Genomic DNA, 25,179 nt, shown 5'->3' on the forward strand with positions numbered 1-25,179 from the left:
TCTTGATCTTTCCCTACTTTATCCTCCAAATTTTGGTACTCCATTATATGCAGCACAAGAGAGCGTACCCCTAAACCACACACACTCGGCAAAGCCTTTAAAAATTATATGCGGCACAGGAGAGTACCACTGGACTGGAGTTATACAGCAGTACCTATTTTTTGGTACAGCAGTAACAGTGAACGTAGTTTGAGATTGCAGTACCTATTTTTGGTACAGCAGGAACAGTGAACATAGTTTGAGATTGCGGTACCTATTTTTTGGTACAGCAGGAACAGTGAACGTGGTTTGACATTACAGTACCTATTTTTTGGTACAGCAGGAACAGTGAACGTAGTTTGAGATTGCAGTACCTATTTTTTAGTACAGCAGGAACAGTGAATGTAGTTATAGATTGCACAGGACACAGCACCACTGGACTCAGCAGGACAGAGCACAGGACACAGCACCACTGGACTGAGCAGGACACAGCACAGGACACAGCACCACTGAACTCAGCAGGACAGAGCACAGGACACATCACCACTGGACTGAGCACAGCACAGCACAGCACGAGAAAGAGCAGGACAGATGATCACCTAACACACCCTCCCTCTTCCCTGATCAATGCCCGAGTGAAGATGGCGGCGGCAAGCGGGGAATATAAAGAATCCGGATCTTGCGAGATCCGACAGCGGGATCCTGACGTTCAGCCTCGTTTTCAGTTGGGCCATCGGCGGGAATACCCGAACAGTGCTCGGATCCGCAGTGTTCGAGGAGGTTTGGATTGCCAGAATCCGAATGCGCTCATCCCTAGTAATAACATGATAAGCTGTAAAGCATAGCCTGAGCTTTGTGGCTATAGTTCCCTCTCTTCCCATAGCCTTATAAGTTCATTCTGAGTAATGAAATAGCCTTACCTATCAACTTGAGTTGTTTTGAAACCTTTGGCTTTATATCAATGCCATTTTTCAGCCATGTTATTTTGGGGTTAGGGATACCCTCTGCGTGACACTTCAAACTGGCAGACATTCCAGGTTCCTGAGCCTGGGTCTCAGGATATACTCTAATTACAGGAGGAACTAAAGAAGAAAATCAAAAACAACTGTTATTACTTATCACTTACTAGAGAAGAACACAAGTGTGATGAAAAGACGATTTATGAAAAATCAAACTTAATAATGCAAGCTTAAAAAACAGGGCTAAACTGACACTATATGTGCCATATGATAATATTGATATACATATATATATATATATATATATATATATATATATATATATTCAAACAACAAGAATACAAACAATGGCGCTTGTAGCAAATTACCAATAGTCCAAGAAAAGTCTATATTTTCTTCTTAATACACACTCCCCATGTGCAGGTGGCTGCCAATCCTCTTTGCCAAGCGGTGTAGCATGGAAAAAACCTATAAAAGAGAAATGGAGGAGGAGGCGCACAATAGTGTAGTATAATAATATGATATTTGAATCACACAGGAATCCACCATAGGACCAAACACCAGTGTAGAGGAAACCAATGTAGAGGACACCACAATATATGTAGTATACCCAATAATGAGGGTATGAGTGTGCCAGATATATAGTGGCAGTTTATTAGCTTAAAGTAACAGGACATAGAATATTTCCATGTTCTATAAGTGACACCCACATAAACCAGGACACACTTGTGCAGATATATGCGTACCAGAAATCAGTATTTTTCAACTTGTCTGTGTAGAGATCTCACAGCTGATCAGGAAGAGATCACAAAACTGGATGCACAACTGACAGCCTCAGGAAAACAGGACACTCAAGGGACCATAGATGTATTATCCATTAGTACATTTTAATAATAAAAAAGTAGCAACTTACAAGTTGAACAGCAAATACAGGAAACATCTCCCAGGTATAGGGGTTTACATCTAGCAAAGCCTTTGCTAGATGTAAACCCCTATACCTGGGAGTCTGACATATAGACGAAACGCGTTGAGAATTTGCTGAGAAGTTATTACTGAGATCCCATTACCTTTGGGAGATGTTTCCTGCATTTGCTGTTCAACTTGTAAGTTGCTACTTTTTTATTATTAAAATGTACTAATGGATAATACATCTATGGTCCCTTGTGTGTCCTGTTTTCCTGAGGCTGTCAGCTGTGCATTCAGTTTTGTGATCTCTTCCTGATCAGCTGTGAGATCTCTACACAGACAAGTGGAAAAATACTGATTTCTGGTACGCATATATCTGCACAAGTGTGTCCTGGTTTATGTGGGTGTCACTTATAGAACATGGAAATATTCTAAGTCCTGTTACTATAAGCTAATAAACTGCCACTATATATCTGGCACACTCATACCCTCATTATTGGGTATACTACATATATTGTGGTGTCCTCTACATTGGCTTCCTCTGGTGTTTGCTCCTATGGTGGATTCCTGTGTGATTCAAATATCATATTATTATACTACACTATTGTGCGCCTCCTCCTCCATTTCTCTTTTATATATATATATATTTAGCTTATCAGTCACTTTTACCTTAGCAGTCTGGCTGGGCTGACTGCAAATTTAGACTTAACCTCATGTGTCAAACTCCCATTGTCCAATAGATTGTAAGCTTGCGAGCAGAGCCTTCTCACCTCTTTGTCTGTTTTACCCAGTTTGTTTATGAGCTTACCATGTTTGTCCCCAATTGTAAAGCGCCACGGAATATGTTGGTGCTATATAAATAATTAATGATGATGATGATATATATATATATATATATATATATATATATATATATATATATGTATATATATATATATATATATAAATATATATCCATATACAGTGCTTTTTTTGTAAGAAAAATGGTGCCGGAACTCACATCACATAGTCAATCACTGTGCACACAACTACACACGTCAGTTGTGTATTGAAACTTAATGGTCGCCGCCCGCATTAAGCACTCAGCGCACAACCACACAACCAATCACAAGCTGAGCAGCTACACAAGCCAAGCAGTGCCATTACAACCAGCGCGGACGATGTGCGCATGCATCAGACTAGACACACAAGCAGCCTGCATACACCGTTTTAATGATTTTTCCGCCGACCTGCTTCGCTCGACAGGGTGCGATTCAAGTCCACGTGGACCAAACATCAAATGTTCAAAAGTTACTTTTAAAACTTGGAAAATCCATCAAAAAGAAGTGCCAGAACTCAGTTCCTGTGACTTCTATAACAGAAAAAGCACTGTATATATATATATATATATATATATATATATATATATATATATATATACATATATATATATATATATATAGTCAGGCAGTCACACATTTCAGTCAGGTAAACACTTGTGGGCAGCATGGTGGCTTTTATATGTCTACATCTATATCTATATATATATATATATATATATATATATGTGACTGGATCACTTTTGGTAAAAATTTGTTTAAAGCAAATAGCGCAGGGCACTTATTTATGTAATTACACGTGTACTTATTTTTGATATTGTGTATATTGTGAGATAGGAAATTGTTTCTTTTGAGACCAAGGTAGAAAATTTGGTTTTCCTGTTGTAACCTTTCAAAAGCAAACACCTTATTTCAGATGTATATCTGATACAATAAGTCTTTGTTTTGAAAGCCTGCCAGCCCTAGTATTTGGATTTCAGCACTGACAAATAGCAATGGAGCAATGGAGCTCTCCTCTTTGTGTTTTGCCTATATAACGCTTTACAATTGACTACAAATTCAGAAAACCAAGCCTGCCAGCCCTTGTATTTGTATTTCAGCAATGACAATTAGCAATGGAGCAATGGAGCTCTTCTCTTTTTGTGAAACCTATATAACACCTTACAATTTGACTACAAATTCAGATGTTCAAGCCTGCCAGCCCTAGTATTTGTAATTCAGCAATGAAAATTAAAAATGGAGCAAGGGAGCTCTCCTCTTTGTGTGTACCCTATATAACACCGTACAATTTGACTGCAAATTCAGTTGTCCAAGCCTGCCAGCCCTAGTATTTGTATTTCAGAAATGACAAATAGCAATGGAGCACTTCTCTTTTTGTGTAACTCCTTACAATTTGACTGCAAATTTACATGAAAAAGCCTGCCAGCCCTAGTATTTGTATTTCAGCAATGACAATTAGCAATGGAGCAATATAGCTTTTCACTTTGTGTGTTACCTATATAACACTGTACAATTTGACTGCAGATTTACACCAAACCTGCCAGCCCTAGTATTTGGATTTCAGCACTGACAATTAGCAATGGAGCAATGGAGCTCTCCTCTTTGTGTTTTACCTATATAACACCTTACAATTTGACTACAAATTCAGATGTGCAAGCCTGCCAGCCCTATTATTTGCATTTCAGCAATGAAAAATAGCAATGGAGCAATGGAGCTCTCCACTTTGTGTGTAACTGTCACAGAGGTGACTTTAGTACCTGCAAGTATTGGCTCAGCTACACAAAGAGGCGCGGAGTCTAACACGCCGCCGGTATTCACCAGGGACCCCCGCAAGGGAGTTTGGACTTTGCGGCGAGCGACCTGCAGGTCGCGGCCCTCCCAGATAGCTACTTACGAGGTAAGGCAGATCCGTAGACGTACAGGCCGAGTCAGAACCAAGCGGGCAGATAAGGTACCAAATCAGGAGGCAGATGATAGTCAGCAGGCCGGAGTCAAAACGAAGAAACAAGGCAGGACACAGGGAAAATCCAAAGGCGAGGTCAGGAAGCCGGGTCAGTAACAGGAATCAATAGATAGTGTACAATAAGGTAAAGCTGGAACGCTGGAGGCTAGATAACTAGTTGCTCTGGCATCCTAGTGATGTCAGAGCAGGATATATATAGGAAGTCCTTCACTTCACCCGTTGTCATGGCGACGGGCGCGCATGCGCACACTGGCGCTGGAAGATGCGTCCCCGTTGCCTAGCAATGGGACGCTCAGAGAGAGTCAGACGTCCGTCCCTGCTTAGCGTGGAGGCGCGGGGACGGTGTCTGACAGTAACATATTGTAACAATCCTGTCCAGGTTTGCTACTTTCCCTGTCTGCTCTGTTCTCCTGTGGATCACATGACTCACCTTCAGGGCGGGTCATTCAAACCTGCTCTATTTAAACTCTGCACTGACACCTGCTCATTGTCAGTGCAACTTGTTTGCTAGTCTGACTCCATTGACTCTTGTGTATTCTCTGATCCTTGCGTATTCCTGAACTCTCCTGTTGGATTTCCTGTGGGTAAACCTGCTTCATCAACCAAGTATTGGTAGCACTATCCTGTTTGCAAGTATCTTCACGTATCATTTTACAAGACTTTGTTTATTATGCCAAGTGTGCAGATTCTCATCATTGGGATATACTGAACTGCCATCTCACCTATACTACTGTACAAGAACTTATTTGATACCTTCTGGACTGTTCCGCTGATGATGCTATTTCTACACTCTGCTTTGATCAGACTCTTGCCTTGATATGTTGTAGTGCTAATCTCTACTAATTACCGGACCCCTGTGGTATCCTGCACATCGTTTCCCACCATCTCTACTGTGTACAGAACGTTGCTGGTCTTGATCCTTGTCATGTCTTGTCTCAGTTAATCACCATCCATGCTGCATACTGACTACTGCCAAATACAAAACCATTGCCACGCCCTGCCGTGACTAACTTACATATTCTGACGTGCATAGAACCCTGCTAGAAGTCAGCCGTGGACTCCTTCTGTGCTCAGCGGATGCTATACATATTCTATGTGTTTTATTAATACTTGCATTTATGTCCCATATTTATATATATATATATATATATATATATATATATTCCTTGTGATTAGCAGTACTGCTGTGTTTAATGCTTAACCATTCCTTGTAATGTTATATATGACAATCTGCTTATCTCTACATCTCATTACTATTTGCTGCATTGTTTATTATGTGTAGATATGTACTAATGCACATATTCATTGAAGTACTTATTAAGCAGACCCATTGCCTTGTGTTCTTGTTCTCTAAGCATCATATGATCCTGACTCAGCTAAGTCACATGCACAGGCCTTCGTGGGAACCGGCCACTTGGCCTGATATTATTCCAGTGCATAACACCTATATAACACAGTACAATTTGACTGCATATTTACAAAAACCTGCCAGCCCTAGAATTTGTATTTAAGCAATGACAATAAGCAATGGAGCTCTTCTATTTGTGTGTTACCTATATAAGACCGTACAATATTACTGCAGATTTACACCAAGCCTGCCAGTACTAGTATTTGTATTTCAGCAATGACAATTAGCAATGGAGCGATGGAGCTCTCCTTTTTTTGTGCACCCTATATAACACTGTACAATTTGACTGCAAATTCAGAAGACCAAGCCTGCCAGCTCCAGTATTTATATTTCAGTAATGACAATTTGCAACTGAGCAATGGAGCAATGGAGCTCTCTACTTTGTGTGCAACCTATATACCACCATACAATTTGACTGCAGATTTACACCATGCCTGCCAGCCCTAGTATTTGTATTTCAGCAATGATGATTAGCAATAGAGCAATGGAGCTCTTCTCTTTGTGTCTTACCTATTTACCACCGTACATTTTGACTGTAAATTCAGAAGACTAAGCCTGCCACACCTAGTATTGAATTTCAGCAACGACAATTAGCAATGTAGCTAAGGGGCTTTCCTCTTTTTGTGTAACCTATATAACATTGTATAATATGTCTGCAGATCTACACCAAGCCTGCCAGCCCTAGTATTTGGATTTCAGTAATGACAAATAGCAATGGTGCAATGGATCTTTCCTCTTTGTGTGTAACCTAAATAACACCGTACAATTTGACTGCAGATTTACAAAAACCTGCCAGCCCTAGTATTTGTGTTTCAGCAATGACAATTAGCAATGGAGCAATAGAGCTCTTCTCTTTTTGTTTTACCTATATACCACAGTACAATATAACTGCAGATTTACAAAAAGCCTGCCAGCCTTAGTATTTGTATTTCAGCAATGACAATTAGCATTGGAGCAATGGAGCTCTCCTCTTTGTGTGTAACCTTTATAATGCAGTACAATTTGACTGCAGATTTACACAAAGCCTGCCAGCCCTAGTATTTGTATTTCAGAAATGACAATTAGTAATGAAGCACTCCTCTCTTTGTGTGTAACCTATATAATACTGAAAAATTTGACTGCAAATTCAGAAGACTAGGCCTGCAAGCCCTAGTATTTGTACTTCAGTAATGACAATTATCAATGGAGAAATGGAGCTCTTCTCTTGCTGGATCACTGATAAATAACTTTTGGTATGAATTTATTTAAAGGAAATAGCGCAGGCCACTGATTTATATAAATTGCCAGTGCACTTATTTTTGATATTGTGTATATTGTGAGACAGGAAATCGTTATCTCTGAGACCAGGGTAGAAAAGTAGGTTTTTCTATTTACCCTTGCTAAAGGAAATACCTTTTTTCTGATGTATATATCTGATACAATGAGCCTTTGTTTACAAAGCCTTTTGTGTATTGTGATGTGGAAACTGGCTTGTTTTTGGTTTTTGTTGTGTGTGAAGGTCCAACATTGAAGGCAGGAACTTCTAATTAAGACTGGCTCCTGGATTCTCTGCATCTGAAAACCAGATCCAGGACATTACAGCGTTTTTAGAATTTCACATATAAGTGTAAATATGGCTAGCCTTCCAATGCATGTAAATCCATGTTTGTGTAAATAGAGTACATCCTGATGCTAAAAAGCCTGTGTCTGAAATGTATAAAAGATGAGCTGTTTGAGCATGTAATGTATTCTTCTGATTTCAACTGACCTGATCACTGAGACCTTTAACCAGTGAGAGCAAACAAACATCTTGCTTCAAAGACCTGCTTGGAAACATCTTCAATATTGCTGTATTCTTGTGATATGCAGATTAGACCCACAATTGAATCCGTTCTCCGGCTGTCTGAGGTTTGGACCCAAGTGTTTCCAGTACCACCGCTCTGCCTGCTACGCAAGCAGCCCTGGTTAGTGTGATAGGCCAGGGGGGGTTCCATCCAAAGCAACCTTGATCTATAGCGAGAGGTTTGGTGTACAAGCCCAGGTACACCAGCAACGAGGTACATTAGCAGCGTCAGTTACCCAGAAGGAACATGGTTCTGAGTGCCATAGAAGGAGCTCAGTGGTGGCAGCAGGCCCCTCCCACTGCGGCAGAAGGGGCGTATTCGGAATAAAGAAAGGGGACGGTGGCAAAGTAAGCTCAGCCGGTTCCCAGCAACAACAGAAAGGGTGGCATAGGCGGTCCATCCATCACAGATTTCTGGTGGCAAGTGGTGGGATAACCGCAGGTGGCTTTTCGTGAACCAATCATGAGAGCCGAGTTATTCAGGAGAGGAATAACTGCAGCCAGAAGAACGCACATGATGTCTGATTACACCAATGTGTCCATGGCGGATCTCGAGACTCTGTGCAGTGCCTAGGGCATTGACATCAGCCATTCGCCAAACAGGGCGGAGATGAGAGAGGCGCTGAGGGAATGGCAAAGACAGCATAGTACCCCAGATGCCCAAACCGCATAAATCCCTGCTCAACAGCTTGCAGATACCTCTACCCAGCAGACTTCACCCACACAACCAGCCCCTCTATCCTATGATAAGCGCAGAGCTGCCGGGCTAAAGATCCAGCTGGCGGCCTTAGGGTACAATGCATCTGCAGCTGAGCAGGCACAGGTCATCGAGGCATGGCACCAAGAGGGAAGGGCACCAGCCATGCAGCCTAGGGGGGAGGCACCCCCTAGAGGATCAGGACTGTTATCTTTACCTTGGCCTAAATTTATGGACTGTTTTGGGAATATTGATGAGCACCTGCAGGTATTTCAAAGGACCTGCAGGCTACATGCTGTACCCAGAGACGAATGGGTTAAGCATCTGGTGCCAACACTGCAAGGACATGCAGTGGAGGCCTACCGTGGGTTGCCCACAGAGGACTGTGCGGACTATGATATAGTGAAAAGGGCACTTCTTAAACGGTACCGCAGAGACCTATCGTCTGAAGTTCTGGGACTTTACAAAAGACTTCCACACCACTCATGAGAAGTTTGCCAACCTGCAGCGGGAGTCAGCCAGGAAGTGGGTGCGTGGGGCAGGTGCCCAGACCGTCGATGAGTTAATAGACTTGATGTGCCAAGAGCAGTTTCACCACCGGTGCACACCGGTGGTGACAGAATTGGTGCTGGACAGGAAGCCTGACACCCTGGATGCAACCGCCCAGCTGGCGGATCAGTATGTGGCAGTGAGGCCACACTGGCAGAAGTGCCAGGTTAACAGCCAACACCAAAGGACTGTACAAACAGGGGGATACCCCTCTACTACTCATCCCCAAAAGCAAATACCTAACCCTTCGGGTACCATTCGCCAGCCACCGCCCCGTCCTGTCCCTGGGAGTTATCAGAGACCACCGGAGCCCAGGCTGGAGAAAAGTGCTACAGCTGTGGGAAAATTGGTCATTTAAGGGTGGACTGTCCCAAAGCCCCAGCACCCCAGACTCGTGCCCCTAATCCCGAGTCCTGGGGCCCGGCTAACTTGCTTAACTGGTGAAGGTGAGCCATTAGAGACTGTTTCCACCCCTGCTATCCCAATGGAGTGTGGCGTGTCTGAAGGTGACTCAGTGGAGAGAGTCACCTGTGTTGTAAACACCCCTCAAAAACAGGTGTAGAAACCTGCAGCGGGTCGAAGTTGGACCCCGGCAGGGTGAAGGACTGCGAGACGCAGGTGTCTCAATTACTGTTGTGAGTCCCCATCTTTTTGATCCTGCTGCAGTATTGCAGTATTGCACTGCCAAAGTTATTGTGGCAGATGGACTGGAAAAGGAAATGCCTGTAGCAAGGGTGTATCTGGACTGGGGAGATGGCCAGGAGTTGCAAGATGTTGCCCTTATGGATGGCCTCCCAACTGATGTGATTTTGGGCAACGATGTTGGGGGTGGAATTGTGACCGCATTTCTCATCACTATCACCCGGAGCCAAGCTGCTAAGCTACAGTCTTCAAGATCAACACCTGCACAGCCAAGCCCAGAGGAAAAGACCACAGCTGCTAGACAACAGTCATCACCTGCAACCACAGCTTCAGCCAGCCCAGAGGAACAGACCACAGCTGCTATTTCTTCAGGAAACAGCCAGCCCGTCCTCTGTCTAATGGTATCCATTTTGTACCCAAATTCCCTTTCCATCTTTCCTTCTTTTTTGTCCTTATTTTGTGTATAATTATATTGCTATGCATAATCTCCTTACTTGCTTCCCATGTATCTATCCGTCTTCTAAATTCATAGTAATAATCCTATGCATTTTGATTATTATTTTCATTTTCAGTGATCTATGTTTCCATATTTTTTTTGTAACCTGAAATGTAAAAATATAAATGTAGTTATTTAAACATGTCTGTACATATAATAAGAAACCCAGTCTTAACACCACTTCATTCTTTAACTACCGCCCATTTCTCTTCTCCTCTTTGCCTCCAAAATCCTTGAGAGGCTTGTCTGCAACCGTCTCACCACTTACCTTTCTGAACACTCACTCCTTGATCCTCTCCAATCAGGTTTCTGCCCCCTCCACTCCACTGAAACTGCCCTGGCTATAGTCACCAATGAACTCCTCCTAGCTAAAGCCAAAGGCCATTTCTACCTTCTTATCAACCTGGACCTCTCAGCAGCTTTCCATATCATAAACCACTCCCAACTGCTTCACACCCTCCAGTCCTTTGGCCTCTCCAGCACCGTCCTTTGCTGGTTCACCTCCTACCTTGACAACTGCTCCTTCTCTGTTTCCACCTCTGGTTTCTTCTCCCTCTCTTCCACCCTTCCAGTTGGGGTCCCACAGGACTCTGTTCTTGGACCTTAATTCTTTTCGCTATACACCTCCTCCTTGGGTGAACTCAACAACTCATTCGGCCTCCAGTACCATCTTTATGCTGATGACTCTCAACTCTACTTCTCATCTCCTGATCTCAATCCCTCCCTCCTCTGTAGGGTATCCGCCTGCCTCTATGCCATTTCCTCCTGGATGTTCTCTAGGTTTCTTAAAGTTAGTATTGCTAAAAGTGAACTCATTATCTTTCCTCCATCTAAAACCTCCTCCCCCTCCAACATTCTCTATATCACTGTTAACAATTCCTCTATCTTCAAATAACAAAGATGTCTATCTGCGCGATCAAACCCAAAGCAACCTCTTAACTTATAATGTACAATCCCTTCAATGTACTCAAACATCTATGCAATCACCACAGTAATAAGAAAAGTTGGCGCTACAGGATATCACATATGGGGTACTCAAATAGATTCTACAGTATACAAAAGTCACTTTATCTTGATAGCTGTTCCTGAATGGGACATGAGAAATCTTCTCCTTTGGCACCCTCCGTTGTAGGTATTCATCCAATGGATGTACATATAAAAAAAATATAAAACTGACATAGTATAGCCTGTATATACCATCCAACTTTGCATAAGAAAGGGACCCTTTAATAGGCCGTGTCCTTTACTTTACAGCAACACCACGTGATGAAAGCAATTCTTATTTAACCCCTCATGGGTATGCACTTACTAGAAGGCAATGGAAAAATAGCATATCAAATCAGACATGTGTACTCGTACTTCCTCTTCATTCCTGATCTTTATCCCATAAAACAGATCTCCACTCCATCACAGTAATGGTGAAAGAAAAGAGAAGATTCTATAGTGTAAAATCCTCACAACATTTATTAATAAAAATATCGCTCATGGATAACTTCATAAACGATAAAAACCAGACACTGCTACAAAGGGAAAAGGTGGACCCTTACCCTTTAGGCTTTCAAACAAGCGTGGTAGATAACATAACAACAGCCGCAGATGTCCCGGGTAACAATTCCGCGCTGCACGCTGTCCGAAGACAGCTGAGGTTTCCAATTCCAAATTCCCCCGTACAGCGTCTCACGTCACTCACTTACGTTTATGTATCGCTTCAGCCAATCGGATGTGTTCTCCAGATGACATCATAGGGAATATACATCAATGGGCAAAGTTTCTCAACGCTGACTTAATTAAAATAGACACATGACCTCAATGTTTACGGGGAATAATTACTGTCTTCTTCCCCTCTTCCTGTCATATGGACAAAATTGTGCAATATATTGTATAAGGAGATGTTTTTATCGATATATGTAAGGATGGTCGAATACATGATTGAAGAGGTCATGTGTCTATTTCAATTAAGTCAGCGTTGAGAAACTTTGCCCATTGATGTATATTCCCTATGATGTCACCTGGAGAACACATCCGATTGGCTGAAGCGATACATAAAAGATTGTTTGTTTTGTTCACTCATTATGCCTGGATAAAGATTGTTGAATCGAAACGCGTCGGGAGACGTAAGTGAGTGACGTGAGACACTGTACGGGGGAATTTGGAATTGGAATCCTCAGCTCTCTTCGGACAGTGTGCAGCGCGGAATTGTTACCCGGGACATCTGCGGCTGTTGTTATGTTATCTACCACGCTTGTTTGAAAGACTGAAGGGTAAGGGTCCACCTTTTCCCTTTGTAGCAGTGTTTGGTTTTTATCGTTTATGAAGTTATCCATGAGCGATATTTTTATTAATAACTGTTGTGAGGATTTTACACTATAGAATCTTCTCTTTTCTTTCACCATTACTGTGATGGAGTGGAGATCTGTTTTATGGGATAAAGATCAGGAATGAAGAGGAAGTACGAGTACACATGTCTGATTTGATATGCTATTTTCCATTGCCTTCTAGTAAGTGCATACCCATGAGGGGTTAAATAAGAATTGCTTTCATCACGTGGTGTTGCTGTAAAGTAAAGGACACGGGCTATTAAAGGGTCCCTTTCTTATGTAAAGTTGGATGGTATATACAGGCTATACTATGTCAGATTTATATTTTTTTATATGAACATCCATTGGATGAATACCTACAACGGAGGGTGCCAAAGGAGAAGATTTCTCATGTCCCATTCAGGAACAGCTATCAAGATAAAGTGACTTTTGTATGCTGTAGAATCTATTTGAGTACCCCATATGTGATATCCTATAGCGCTAACTTTTCTTATTACTGTGGTTATTGTATAGATGTTTGAGTACATTGAAGGGATTGTACATTATAAGTTAAGAGGCTGCTTTGGGTTTGATCGCGCAGATAGACATCTTTGTTATTTGATGATTTGATTTTATCCCTTTTAGGAGTCCATCTGCAGCAGTCAATATATTTAGTTTCAAAGAGAATCGAAAATCCCAATTAGAATATTTCTTAAAACATTATGAAAGTAAGGAAGACTCACACTACTTTGAAGATGATCTTGAAGGAATGATGTGTAGGTTAGAGAAACAGTTAGTAAAAGAGAGCAAGACATGGTGAGAGATTGTCACGTTAGAGAAATATCTGGCTGAACAGATGATTCCCAGAGGTTTGAAATTGGTTAAATCACCATCTTTCAATAGTGACTCCAAGGAGTTTACAGAGAAATGGCAAAGAACGCTTACAAATTGCTCTTTTTCACTTATGGAACTCATTATTGAGGAAAGAAAAAAATAATTAATTTTGGCTATTGAGGAAATTGATACTTTGAGATCTCTTATTTCCCCGTTTTCTAACTTAGAGAATTTTAAAGAATTAGAAGGGAACATTATAATGAAGATCAAGAAACAGGCAAAAGAAATTATGGAGAGGAAATTTAGGAAGTTAAAAAGGGATAAAGCAGAAAAAGGATTAATAAATGAAAATCCCCCGATTATTTTAACTGATCATTCTAGGAAAGTTAATCCATGGAGATGGGATCAGGAATTTAGATCTGATTCACTGGTGAAATATAGAGACAGGACCCATTTTAAACCAAGATATACTAGGATGGAAAGAAATAGATCACCAAGTAGACCCTCCCGGGCCAGATCTCTTACAAGAAAAGATGGTTATCCTTCACCATCTATATATAATCAGAAGGGGAAATGACAAAAAATGGAGAGAACAAGAGGGAGGAATAAGAAAGATGAAAGGGAATATAGGAGAAGTCCATCGTATGGCAGGGCTAAGAGAGAGGAGAGAAACAATAGGAGGAGCCCATTTACAAATAGATCCAGAGGGATATTCCATCAGAATAGATATGATGTCCTAAGAACACAAGATTCTTTTTTAGGACCATTTGATTAATCAACAAGAGATCTAGTCAGGGAAAAAGAGGGGGGAGAAAAGATTTGAAGAAAAGATCATCAGAAAAAATTAAATCCAATAAGATCCCAAATGTATCCAAAGGAGATGTGAAGATCTATAATTTGAGCTCTCACATTCTCATGGAAGAGGAAACTAAAATACTCCAAAAAGGTTTGAAATTTGCGCCTGATAATAAGCCAGATGCATTTAATATATTCATAGATCTTCACAAATTCGTGAGAAAATTATCCCTTAAAATATTTTTTAAAAGGAAGGGGAGGGAAAATGTTGCAAAAAAGGATGAAGGAGGGAATACAGATAATAAATTATCTACTTTTAAGAAGAAATCTACCTTCTTCTCTACTTTCTGTAAAGGTCCAATTGTAGAAACCATTGAGAAATTGGTCCAAAATGACCTATCTAAATTAGGTAATAAGAAAAAAAGATCCACCAAGACTTTGAATATAACTAAAAAGGAATGATCAGCATTGAGAGATCTTAGGAAAAATGAGAATATCATCATAAAGCCGGCAGATAAGGGGGGTAGCGTGGTGATACAGGACAAGTTAAAGTACCAACAAGAACTAGAAAGGCAGCTAGGAGATGAGGATACATACAAAAGACTAAGAGGAGACCCATCTGATAAGATCAGTAGGAAATTACTTCAATATGTTGATAAGTTTCTATCTAAGGGGGTTATCAATCAGGAAATGAAGGAATTTATTATTATTCAAAATCCGTCCATTCCGGTGATATACACCCTCCCTAAGGTCCATAAGAATGCCACCTGCCCCCCGGGAAGACCCATAGTGGCAGGGACTGGTTCCATTACCTCTATCTTGTCCCAAGTATTAGATAGTTATCTTCAAATTCATATGTCCTCTATTAAATCATATTTAAAAGATACTCTTGACATTTTGAGGAAATTGGAAGATATTACATGGGAAAATACATATACGTTAGTGACTGCAGACGTCAGTTCATTATACACTATTATAAACCATGAACAAGGCATGGAAGCTGTGCAATTTTTTCTTAACATTTCTAATGTAGATAAGAATGAACAGGATTTTATCAAAGAGGGGATAGAACTTATATTGAAGAATAACTTCTTCTGGTATGGGGACTGCTTTTATTTCCAATTACAAGGAACAGCCATGGGAACCAGGTTCGCCGCCAGCTATGCTAACATCTTTATGGGGTGGTGGGAAGAAAAGTACATCTGGAGTGACCCCACCCTGGGGGCGAGCCTGGTTTCCTTTTATTGGTTCATAGACGATATTCTGTTTGTGTGGAGGGGGGGGGGTAATGTTTCATTGTCCAACTTCTGTGAGAAATTGAATGACAACCCCCTTAACATCAAGTTGACTTATAATATTAGCCAATAAAAGGTAAATTTCTTGGATCTAAATATATACATCCAGGAAGGTAAGATCTTTACAAAAAATTATAATACACCAACTGACGCCAACTCTTTTATACCTATCAATAGTAACCACTATTCTCGGTGGTTAGATAACATCCCATTTGGTCAGCTGCTAAGGGTTAGGCGAAATTGCACAGATGTCCAAACTTTTCATATGCAAGCAGAAGTATTAAAGAATCAATTCTTAGAAAAGGAATAACGTGAAAAAGTTTTAGACCAGTTGGTAACTAAAGTCTCCAATCTAGATAGAGGGGAATTAATGACTCCTAAAATAAAAAATAAAAAAGATCTAAGAGCCCAATTACAGGTGGGGGACTGTAATGTGCCTTTTATTATGGAGTACAACACTGAACATAGAGAAGTGGAAAAAATTATTAAGCAACATTGGTCGATTTTAAAAAATGATGAGGATTTAAAAGGGTACATACAGGATAGACCCCGGTTCATCTATAGAAAGGCTTCCACTCTAAGGAACCTATTGGTGAAAAGTACCATTTCTAAACCACCAAAGAATTCTATTAAAAATAAGGGGTTCTATAGATGTGGGCTATGTTCAGCATGTAAACACACTAAACCCCTATCCAGAAACATCATGGAAGTGAAGTCTAATTCTAATGAATATATACATAGGATAGAAGATTTCATTACCTGTGACACCAAAAACTGCATATTCCTAGTGGAATGTATGTGCGGTCAACAATATATAGGAAGGACAGGGAGAAAATTGAAGGAAAGATGGGCTGAACATGTTAGAAATATTAAAAAAGGTAAGGACAACCATTATTTATCTGCCCATATAAAGAATGTACACCAAGGTAATATTGATTTTATTGAAATGTTTTGTGGGTTAAAAAAAGTTGTGGGCCACTGGCATAGGAAGGAATCCATTAGTGACTTGGCGAAATCAGAGATGAAAATGATCTATACTATGAACACCCTGGCCCCTAAAGGCCTTAATGCCGAGTTTGAAATTAAGTGGTTTCTAGGATGAAGTGTTTATGATAGTATGGTACATCACTTTGTTTTTTGGTGTTATACCTATTTCTCTCCCCTTTTTGTATCATTTTATGTAGAAGGGAATTCTAGGATGGGGGATTGAATTTCTCTTCCTATTGTTATATGGATCTCAACATTTTTGAGTTAAGGGGTTAATGGTAGGAGAGATAGGTATGATTCATTGTTGGTGATAATTGTCACATGTTTTATAAAGTCCAATAAGGAGGTCTCCTCTTTTGAAAAGATTGAGGCAACAACAATATAAATCTCTCTTTTGTAGAGATTGGAGATAATAACACTAAAGGATTATGGAAATTCACGAGTTATGGACACTAAGATATTTACAAGATGCATTTTTTACAAGTTGGAATTATGCTAAGCGGTAGATAGACTTGCTAGGTTACTGTTTAAGTAATAATATCTCTTTTGTAGATATTGAAATAATAACATTAAAGGATTATGTATATTCACGAGTTATATATACTCCGCGTAGGTTTAAGTAATAATTGTTTACGGGGAATAATTACTGTCTTCTTCCCCTCTTTCTGTCATATGGACAAAATTGTGCAATATATTGTATAAGGAGATGTTGTTATCAATATATGTAAGGATGGTCAAATACATGATTTAAAAGGTCATGTGTCTATTTTAATTAAGTCAGCGTTGAGAAACTTTGCCCATTGATGTATATTCCCTATGATGTCATCTGGAGAACACATCTGATTGGCTGAAGCGATACATAAAAGATTGTTTGTTTTGTTCACTCACTATGCCTGGATAAAGATTGTTGAATCGAAACACGTCGGCAGACGTAAGTGAGTGACGTGAGACGCTGTACGGGGGAATTTGGAATTGGAAACCTCAGCTCTCTTCGGACGGCGTGCAGCGTGGAATTGTTACCCGGGACATCTGCGGCTTTTGTTATGTTATGTTTATATTTTTTTATATGGACATCCATTGGATGAATACCTACAACGGAGGGTGCCAAAGGAGAGGATTTCTCATGTCCCATTCAGGAACAGCTATCAAGATAAAGTGACTTTTGTATACTGTAGAATCTATTTGAGTACCCCAAATGTGATATCCTATAATTCCTCTATCTTATCTGTAAACCAACTACACTGCCTGGGTGTCATCCTTGATTCCTCTCTCTGCTTTGCTCCACACATTTATTCTGCTGCCAAATCCTGCCGCTTCCAGTTACGCAACATTGTTCGCAATCGGTCCATTTTTTCCCAGGATGCCACCAAATCTCTTATCTACTCTGTGATCATCTCTCCTTTGCACTACTGTAACCTTTTCCTTACTGGCCTCCCCCACCCTCATCACACTCCTCTTCTATCTATACTCAATGCTGCTGCTAGACATATCTTCCTTTCTTGCTGCTCCACTTCTGTTTTCCTTTCTACTAAGCCCTACAATGGCACCCCTTCCACTACAGAATCCTTTTCAAGCTTCTCACTCTCACATACAAGGCCCTTGCCAACTCCACTGCTCCCTACATTTCCAACCTCATCTCTATTTACATACCAAGCAACCCACTGCGATCGGCCAATGATCATCGCCTCTCCTCCCCTCTGATAATCTTTTCTCACTTCCGTATTCAAGACTTCTCCCGCGCTGCACCCTCCATTAGAATGATCCCCATCGTTCTTTTAGAACATTCCCCAATCTGTGCAGCTTCAAATGGGCATTAAAAACCCATCTTTTCTTAAAAGTCTATCAGTCATACGCCTAACTACCAGCCTTGTCAGTTACCTCTCCCTCTGATCCCTTTTTCCCCCTTCTCTCTCGCTCCATGTAACTCTGTGCCCATTTCACCTTTTGTGTCTTCAGTATGTCTGCCCCTCCCTTTAGATTGTAAGCTCCATAGAACAGTGCCCTCTCTCCTTCTATTTCCATGACTTTTAACTTCGCTCTCCAGCTACTCTGCCCACCTCCTTCTAGAGCCTTCTGCCCACTGACTCCTCTCCCTCTATGCAATGTGCTAAAGCCTATGTTCAAGTGAATAGTGGTTTTAAGTAAGGGACACAAAAATATAAAAAAAAAATATTTTCCTTTTTAAAGAAAAACAAACCATTCTAATAAAGGTGAAAGTTTACTGTAGAAAAATATAAAATTTTCAAAATGCCATTCTACCCAAAATATTAACAAGCTTACCATCAGCTAGCTCACTTCTCTCAGCTAGATTCCAGCACCTGCAATCTACACTGCCGTCATCCTCACCCTCATCAGTGTGTACATTATCCTCACACAATACTAATTCATCCCCGCTGGAATCCACCATTTCCGAAGTCTATTTACTTTGATGTAATTGCCGGTAATGGCCTTTCTTATGGAATTTGCAGTTATTATAATGACAGACCTGTCACGATTTTTGTCCAATTGTTTTAGACCAGACCAAATGTCAAAATGTTGTGCTGACTCATCCGCATCACAACTGGGTGTCTTGGGAAAGCTAACTTATTTCCTAGCAGCAGTTGCCTGAGAAACTGAAGGTGGAGATGAACCACTTGAGCTGTCAACTTGCTCACCAGGAGCTCATTGCCTCCCTTAAGATCTGGGTCAGTTGGAAAGAAAGCGAAGAAGACATAGCTCGTAAACCTAGGATCATCCACAGTTGCCAAAATGTAGTGATCTGATTTCAAGATGTTAACTCTCGGATTCTGGCGAAAAACGAAAAATGTACTTGATCTACAAGTCCTACATACTTAGCGCAATTGCTTAGTTTCATCTCCTCCATCAATTTCTCTAGCTGCTTTTCCAAAAGTCTATGCTCCCACAATATTGGTGGCGTTATCACAAATGACATATCCTCAGGAGAGTCCAAACGGGAACAACCATGTTGCAATGACATCCCTTAGTTTTTCAAACAATTTGTCAGCGGTATGCCTATTAGTGTAGCCGGTGATACACAAATATAGGATACCACTGTATTTGCAACAGGACGAGGGGGATATTTGTGTAGCTGATGACGGCACTAATGAGGCTATTGATGAGAATGATGATGTGAATGATGCTGTTTGTGTAAGTCCTGCATCAGTGGAAGTAGTTCTTGTCAGTGATAAGAAGGCGGCCATTCTCATGCCTGGGCATAAGAGCAAAAAATCCACCTCTTTTGTGTGGATTTTTTTTTTTTTAAATACATTTTATTAGTAACATCTTATCTTGAACAGCATTACAAAATATAAAACTTTTGAAAGGTACAATAGTAAGATGACAAATGCACATACAAATTTAACAGTGTATATAGTACTCTCTCACATAGATTTTACAAAACAAGTTTAGCTTCATACAAACATGGTACCATGAAGATGTTATTTTGTCTTAAATTATGCAAATAAGGGGGGAAAGAGGAAGAGGAAGAAAGGGGGGGTTAGGGGGGAGGGACAGGGCAAAAAAGGGGGGGAGGAGAGAGAACAGATTGGGAGGGTTAGGGAAGGAAGGAGGAATTCACGCCTTTATATTATTAGCAGGAGATAATAGTTCAATCTAGTATTTCTAGTAATGGATAGGGTTTGACTAAAATTGGAGCAGAGGTTGATTGCAATACGAAGCCCAAGTAGACCAGACCCTGTTGAAGGATACAGAGAAGCCCCTAAGCACGCTGGTGATGTGTTCCATCTGATAAGTGTGCCAAATCTGACCACAGACCATTTGGAGCGTTGGAGGAACGGGGTTCTTCCAGTGGGCAGCTATTTGACAGGTAGCTGCGCTGATTATATGCCGAAGAAGCTTATGGGTATGTGTTGGAAGGTCTGGCAGAGGTAGAGGGAATAATACGTGCTTAGGATCGGAAGGCACAGGAGTATCGAGGACAGCCGTTGCTAGTACAAGAACTTCTGTCCAGAAGGGGCGCAGTTTGGGACAGTCCCACCATGTGTGTATGAAGGTGCCTGTATAGCCACAGTCTCTCCAACATGTTGGACTTGTTTGAGGGTATATGATGTGAAGCCTAAAGGGAACATAATACCATCTATGTAGCAATTTAATGGCGTTTTCTTTGGTACGGACATTTATGGAGCAACAAGCTGTCCACTCATGGATGTCCAAACATTCTTCTGGATCTAGGGATGTTCCCAAATCTGCCTCCCACTGTGTCTGAAAATGGTTCTTGGTCTCCGTGGAAGTGGGGAGTAAGGCATTGTATAGCGTTGAGATTAGACCTTTTGAGGATGGTCCCGATAGGCATAAATTCTCAAACACAGTGGGGGGTCTGCCGGACAACTGAGCCTTGACCTGCTGATGATAATGTCTGATTTGTAAGTATTGATGGAACTGTCCCATCGTGAACCCACACCGCTCAGTCAATTCTGAGAACTGAGGGAACGTTAGAGTCCTCGTTATGTGGTTTAGCAACAGTAATTTACCTTCCCCTGCCCATTTTGTGTACATAGAACGTGAGAGGCCTGGTATAAAAGCTGGGTTCAACCAAAGAGGTATGAGTATTTGTGTGGAATTATTTTTACTCAATCCTGACAACAGTTATTTAGCCATTTGTAGTGTTTGTAAAGCCACACCTACAACACCGTCCTCATCTATATCCTCACTAGTGATCGGAGTTAGTCCTGCATCCAAGTTGCTAGGGCTAGATGATTTCTCCCCTATCCAGGATTCCTCCGAAGAATTCTTGAGCATTAGTCCTGCTGCTGCTGCTGCTGACGGTGGATCTTCAACCCAGAAGTAGAACAAGAAGAAGACTACTTGTAGTTTCCAACAAATGACTATTAAACAATCCTTTGCAAGAGGAAGCAAGTATGAAAGCTGTCACCCAGTGACAAAGCGGATCACAGACACCACGGCGACTATGCTAGTATAAGATCTGCATCCAATATCCACAATTAAAGCAGCTGGTTTTAGTCAGATCATTGAGGTTCTGTGTCCCCATTACCAAATTCCATCACAACACCTATTTCTAGAAATGCATAGAGATGCTCAGGCTCGGTTCCTCGGAAACCGAACACACCCAAACTTAGGGGATCCGAGTACCGAGCCGAGTCGGCTCGGTACTTTTGCGCTTATTCGGATTCCAAAAGGAGGCAAACCATCATTGTGATGTCATTTGATCTCTCATCTCGCAAGTTTTGAAATCTATAAATACCGCCCCCACGGCGATCTAGCGCCATTTGAGAGAGGGATACAGAAGGAGTAGGATAGAGTGTAGAGCAGTTGGGCAGGCAAACTTAGAGAATTGAAAGAGGAGGGTGGTAGCAGTGTTAAAGAAAGCTCCATTGCTAATTGTCATTGCTGAAATACAAATATACTTGTCCTTGCAGGCTTTTCTTCTGAATTTGCACCAAAAAGTATATGGTGTTATATACACCCAAAGACAAGAGCTCCATTGCTAATTGTCATGCTGAAATACAAATATACTAGTCCTTGCAGGCTTTTCTTCTGACTTTGCACCAAAAAGTGTAGGGTGTTATATACACCCAAAGACAAGAGCTTCATTGCTAATTTTCATTGCTGAAATACAAATAGTAGTCATTGCAGGCTTTTCTTCTGAATTTGCGCCAAAAAGTGTACGGTGTTATATACACTCAAAGACAAAAGCTCCATTGCTAATTGTCATTGCTGAAATACAAATACCAGTCCTTGCAGGCTTGTCTTCTGATTTTGCAGGCAAATTCAGAAGTTTTATATAGGTAACAGACAAGGAGGAGTGCTCTATTGCTAAGAGTCATTGCTGAAATACAAATGGGAGGGCTAACAGGCTTGTCTTCTGAATATGCAGGCAAATTCTACTGCATTATATAGGTAACAGACAAAAAGGAGTCATTGTCATTTTTTAAAAAGTTCTGTAACAACAAGTTGATTGTGTGAGCAAAACCGGAAATGTGATGGAATTCCTCCTGCTTTAATGCTCTAACAATATTGGTGGCGTTATCAGAAATCACATATATTCAGGAGAGTCCAAGCAGGATTAGCCATTTTGCAAAGACATCCCTTAGTTTTTGTAACAGATTGTCAGCTATATGCCTCTTAGTGAAGTTGCTGATACACAGAGTAGCCTACTTCTGAAAAATGTGACGTACTTGGGTACATGCTGCTGCTGTTCCTGCTGGTGAAGGCGAATCACCAACCCAGTGGGCTGTCACAGTCATATAATCTTTAGTTTGCCCAGTTCTGATTGCCCCCATATTTGTGGTTAAGTGTACAGTGGGTAGAATGGCATTTTGTAGCCCAATAATTACAGGGACGTGCAGGTGATGCTGTCTGTGGGCTGAAAAGTGTCGGGACATTTTCGTCATTCTGCAACAGCATCTAGGAAATTGCAGCAGCTGGAAGAACAATTTATTTTTCCCTGTCACCAACTAAAGCAAGAGGTGGTAACAAGGTGGAATTCCACACTTTATATGTTTGTGAGGATGAAGGAACAGCAGAAAGCCATCCACGCTTAATCCACAAGTCATGACATTGGGAATGGTGGGGAATATATTTTACTCCAGTGCAGTGGAGAATACTTTCTGTGTTGTGCAATGTGCTGAAACGATTCGAACTAGTCACTTGTGAAATGAGTTCAGACACTGCTAACTTGAGCAAAGTGATTACAATAAATTAGACTTTTGATAAAGCACCTTGAAAAATTGAAGGAGGAGATAAAACAAAGAAATTACGCTAAGTATGTCGGACTTGTAGATGAAGTACTTTAATCACTTCACCAGGATCGAAGAGTTATCATCTTCTTGAAATCGGATCACTACGTTTTGGCGACTATGCTTGATCCTAGGTTTAAAAGCTATCTCTTCTCTTTATCACCAGAGATGCAATGCGCTCCTGCTGAGCAAGTTGGCAGCTGAAGTAGTATGTGACACAACAGCGTTTCCCTCCTTCGGTTTCTCAGGCTACTGCTGCTAGGAAAACACTTTTATAAGAGACCCAAGGATAATGCATATGATTCATCAGAACATTTTGACATCTGGTCTGGTCTAAAACAATTGCCCAAAAATCGTGGCACCTTTGCTGTAACGCCAACTGATCCTACTATCAACATCCAAAGAATGGTGGAGGATTATTTTAACGACAGCATAGAAATAGACACGTCAGACAGTCCCTTTACAAATTGGGAGCAAAAAAAAGGCAGTTTGGAGACCCATGTTCAAGCTCGCTTTGCATTACCTAAGCTGCCCACTCTCCAGTGTGTAATCGGAAAGAGTTTTCAGAACAGCCGAGAACCTTGTCAGTAACTGGCATAGGAGGCTACTTCCTAAAAATGAGGAAAAGATGATGTTCATCAAAATGGACTACAAATTCCATGAGGTAGGCCTTTATTGGCATTAAGATCAAAGTACAGAGACTTCTGTAATGGTAGACTTCATTGAGGATCAATTAGTGTTGTGTGAGATTGATGTACACACTGATGAGGGTGGGGATGATGACAGTGTAGATTGCAGGTGCTGGGTTCTAGCTGAGAAAAGGAAGCTAGCTGATGCTGGAAAGTTTATTAATATTTGGGTAAAATGGCATGTTGGCAATTTCATGTTTTTCTACAGTAAAGTTTCACCTTTATTAAAGATGTGGTTTTTTTCTTTTAAAAGGTAAAAGCTTTTTTTTTATATTGTTGTTTTTGACATTTATGTTAGAGACTTCAGTAATGGTGGATTCTCGCGGGGATGAATTAATATTGTGTTAGGATTATGCACACACTGATGAGGATGAGGATGATGCTGAAGATGATGACAACAACATCTTGCCACTGTAGAGTTCATTGACAGCATTGTTACCTTAGCTGCCTTAAGCCCATTGTTAGCTTGTTTTGTGGGGGGCCCTAACAAACCAAGCACTGCAGCCACAAAAGTGGCACTCCTTGTTGCTGAAGTGCATGGTTTGTTAAAGTGTGCATGTCCTTTTAATATTAATTATAAGGGTGGGTGGGCCCATGGGTGGGCCCAAGGGCAAATCCATCTTGCACCACTTTTTCAGCTATAAGTGTTAAACTTTGTTTTCAATCTTCCTTTCAATTGCTTCTCTCTCATACTTGTGACCACATAATTAGTTTTTTTCTGGGTTCACCATCTCCAACTGTGTTATAGGAGTGCTCTGGGTGACGGTGATCTCCTCGTCTTCATCTTCCAAAGCTTCGTCTGCAGGAGCCGGTGACACACCCATTTGTTTTCTCAGGTCTCTTAGCTGTTCTTTAAACTAGACATATTTATCACCCTGTCTCAGGGCCTCCTCTGTATTATTCTTCTGAAGCGCAATGTATGACTCGCACACAAGCTCTCTTAAATCCAGTATCTCATCCAGTGGGTCACTTTTTAACTTAAGTATGGTCTCCTCACCTGAATTAATATATTGGCTTAAACTTCTGTTCAATGCAGCGTATTCCAACATGACGGATTCCATTCTACCCACATGTTCCGTGCAACAGACTGTCTTAAGCAGTTCTAATGCCACTCCAATTGTAATAACCATTCCTGTGTCTACTTATGTTTGGCAGTTCTTCAGGGATGAAAGTGAAGTATCTACAGTGGAGAGGGAAATTAAAGATGCAGCACGTGCAGAAATGTTTTAATAATGTAGAATTCATTGACAGCACTGTTGGGCTTAAGGCAGCTGAGTTTTTTGTAGTTATCTGTTAGAATACAAACATTCTAAACCATCTTCTAATA

At 41.0% G+C, this 25,179-nt stretch overlaps 1 protein-coding gene across 1 annotated transcript in view; it reads right to left on the reverse strand.

Annotated features, from left to right (window-relative positions):
* The window catches only part of FSTL4 (follistatin like 4), a 1,520,806-nt gene that overhangs the window by 175,533 nt on the left and 1,320,094 nt on the right, over positions 1–25,179 (reverse strand). The window contains exon 9 of the mRNA XM_075209744.1: positions 900–1,061. Within this exon, the coding sequence (XP_075065845.1) occupies positions 900–1,061 (162 nt within the window). The remainder of the gene's footprint in view (positions 1–899; positions 1,062–25,179) is intronic.

Source organism: Mixophyes fleayi, chromosome 4 (assembly GCF_038048845.1).
Source record: "Mixophyes fleayi isolate aMixFle1 chromosome 4, aMixFle1.hap1, whole genome shotgun sequence".
NCBI classification, from domain to species: domain Eukaryota; kingdom Metazoa; phylum Chordata; class Amphibia; order Anura; family Limnodynastidae; genus Mixophyes; species Mixophyes fleayi.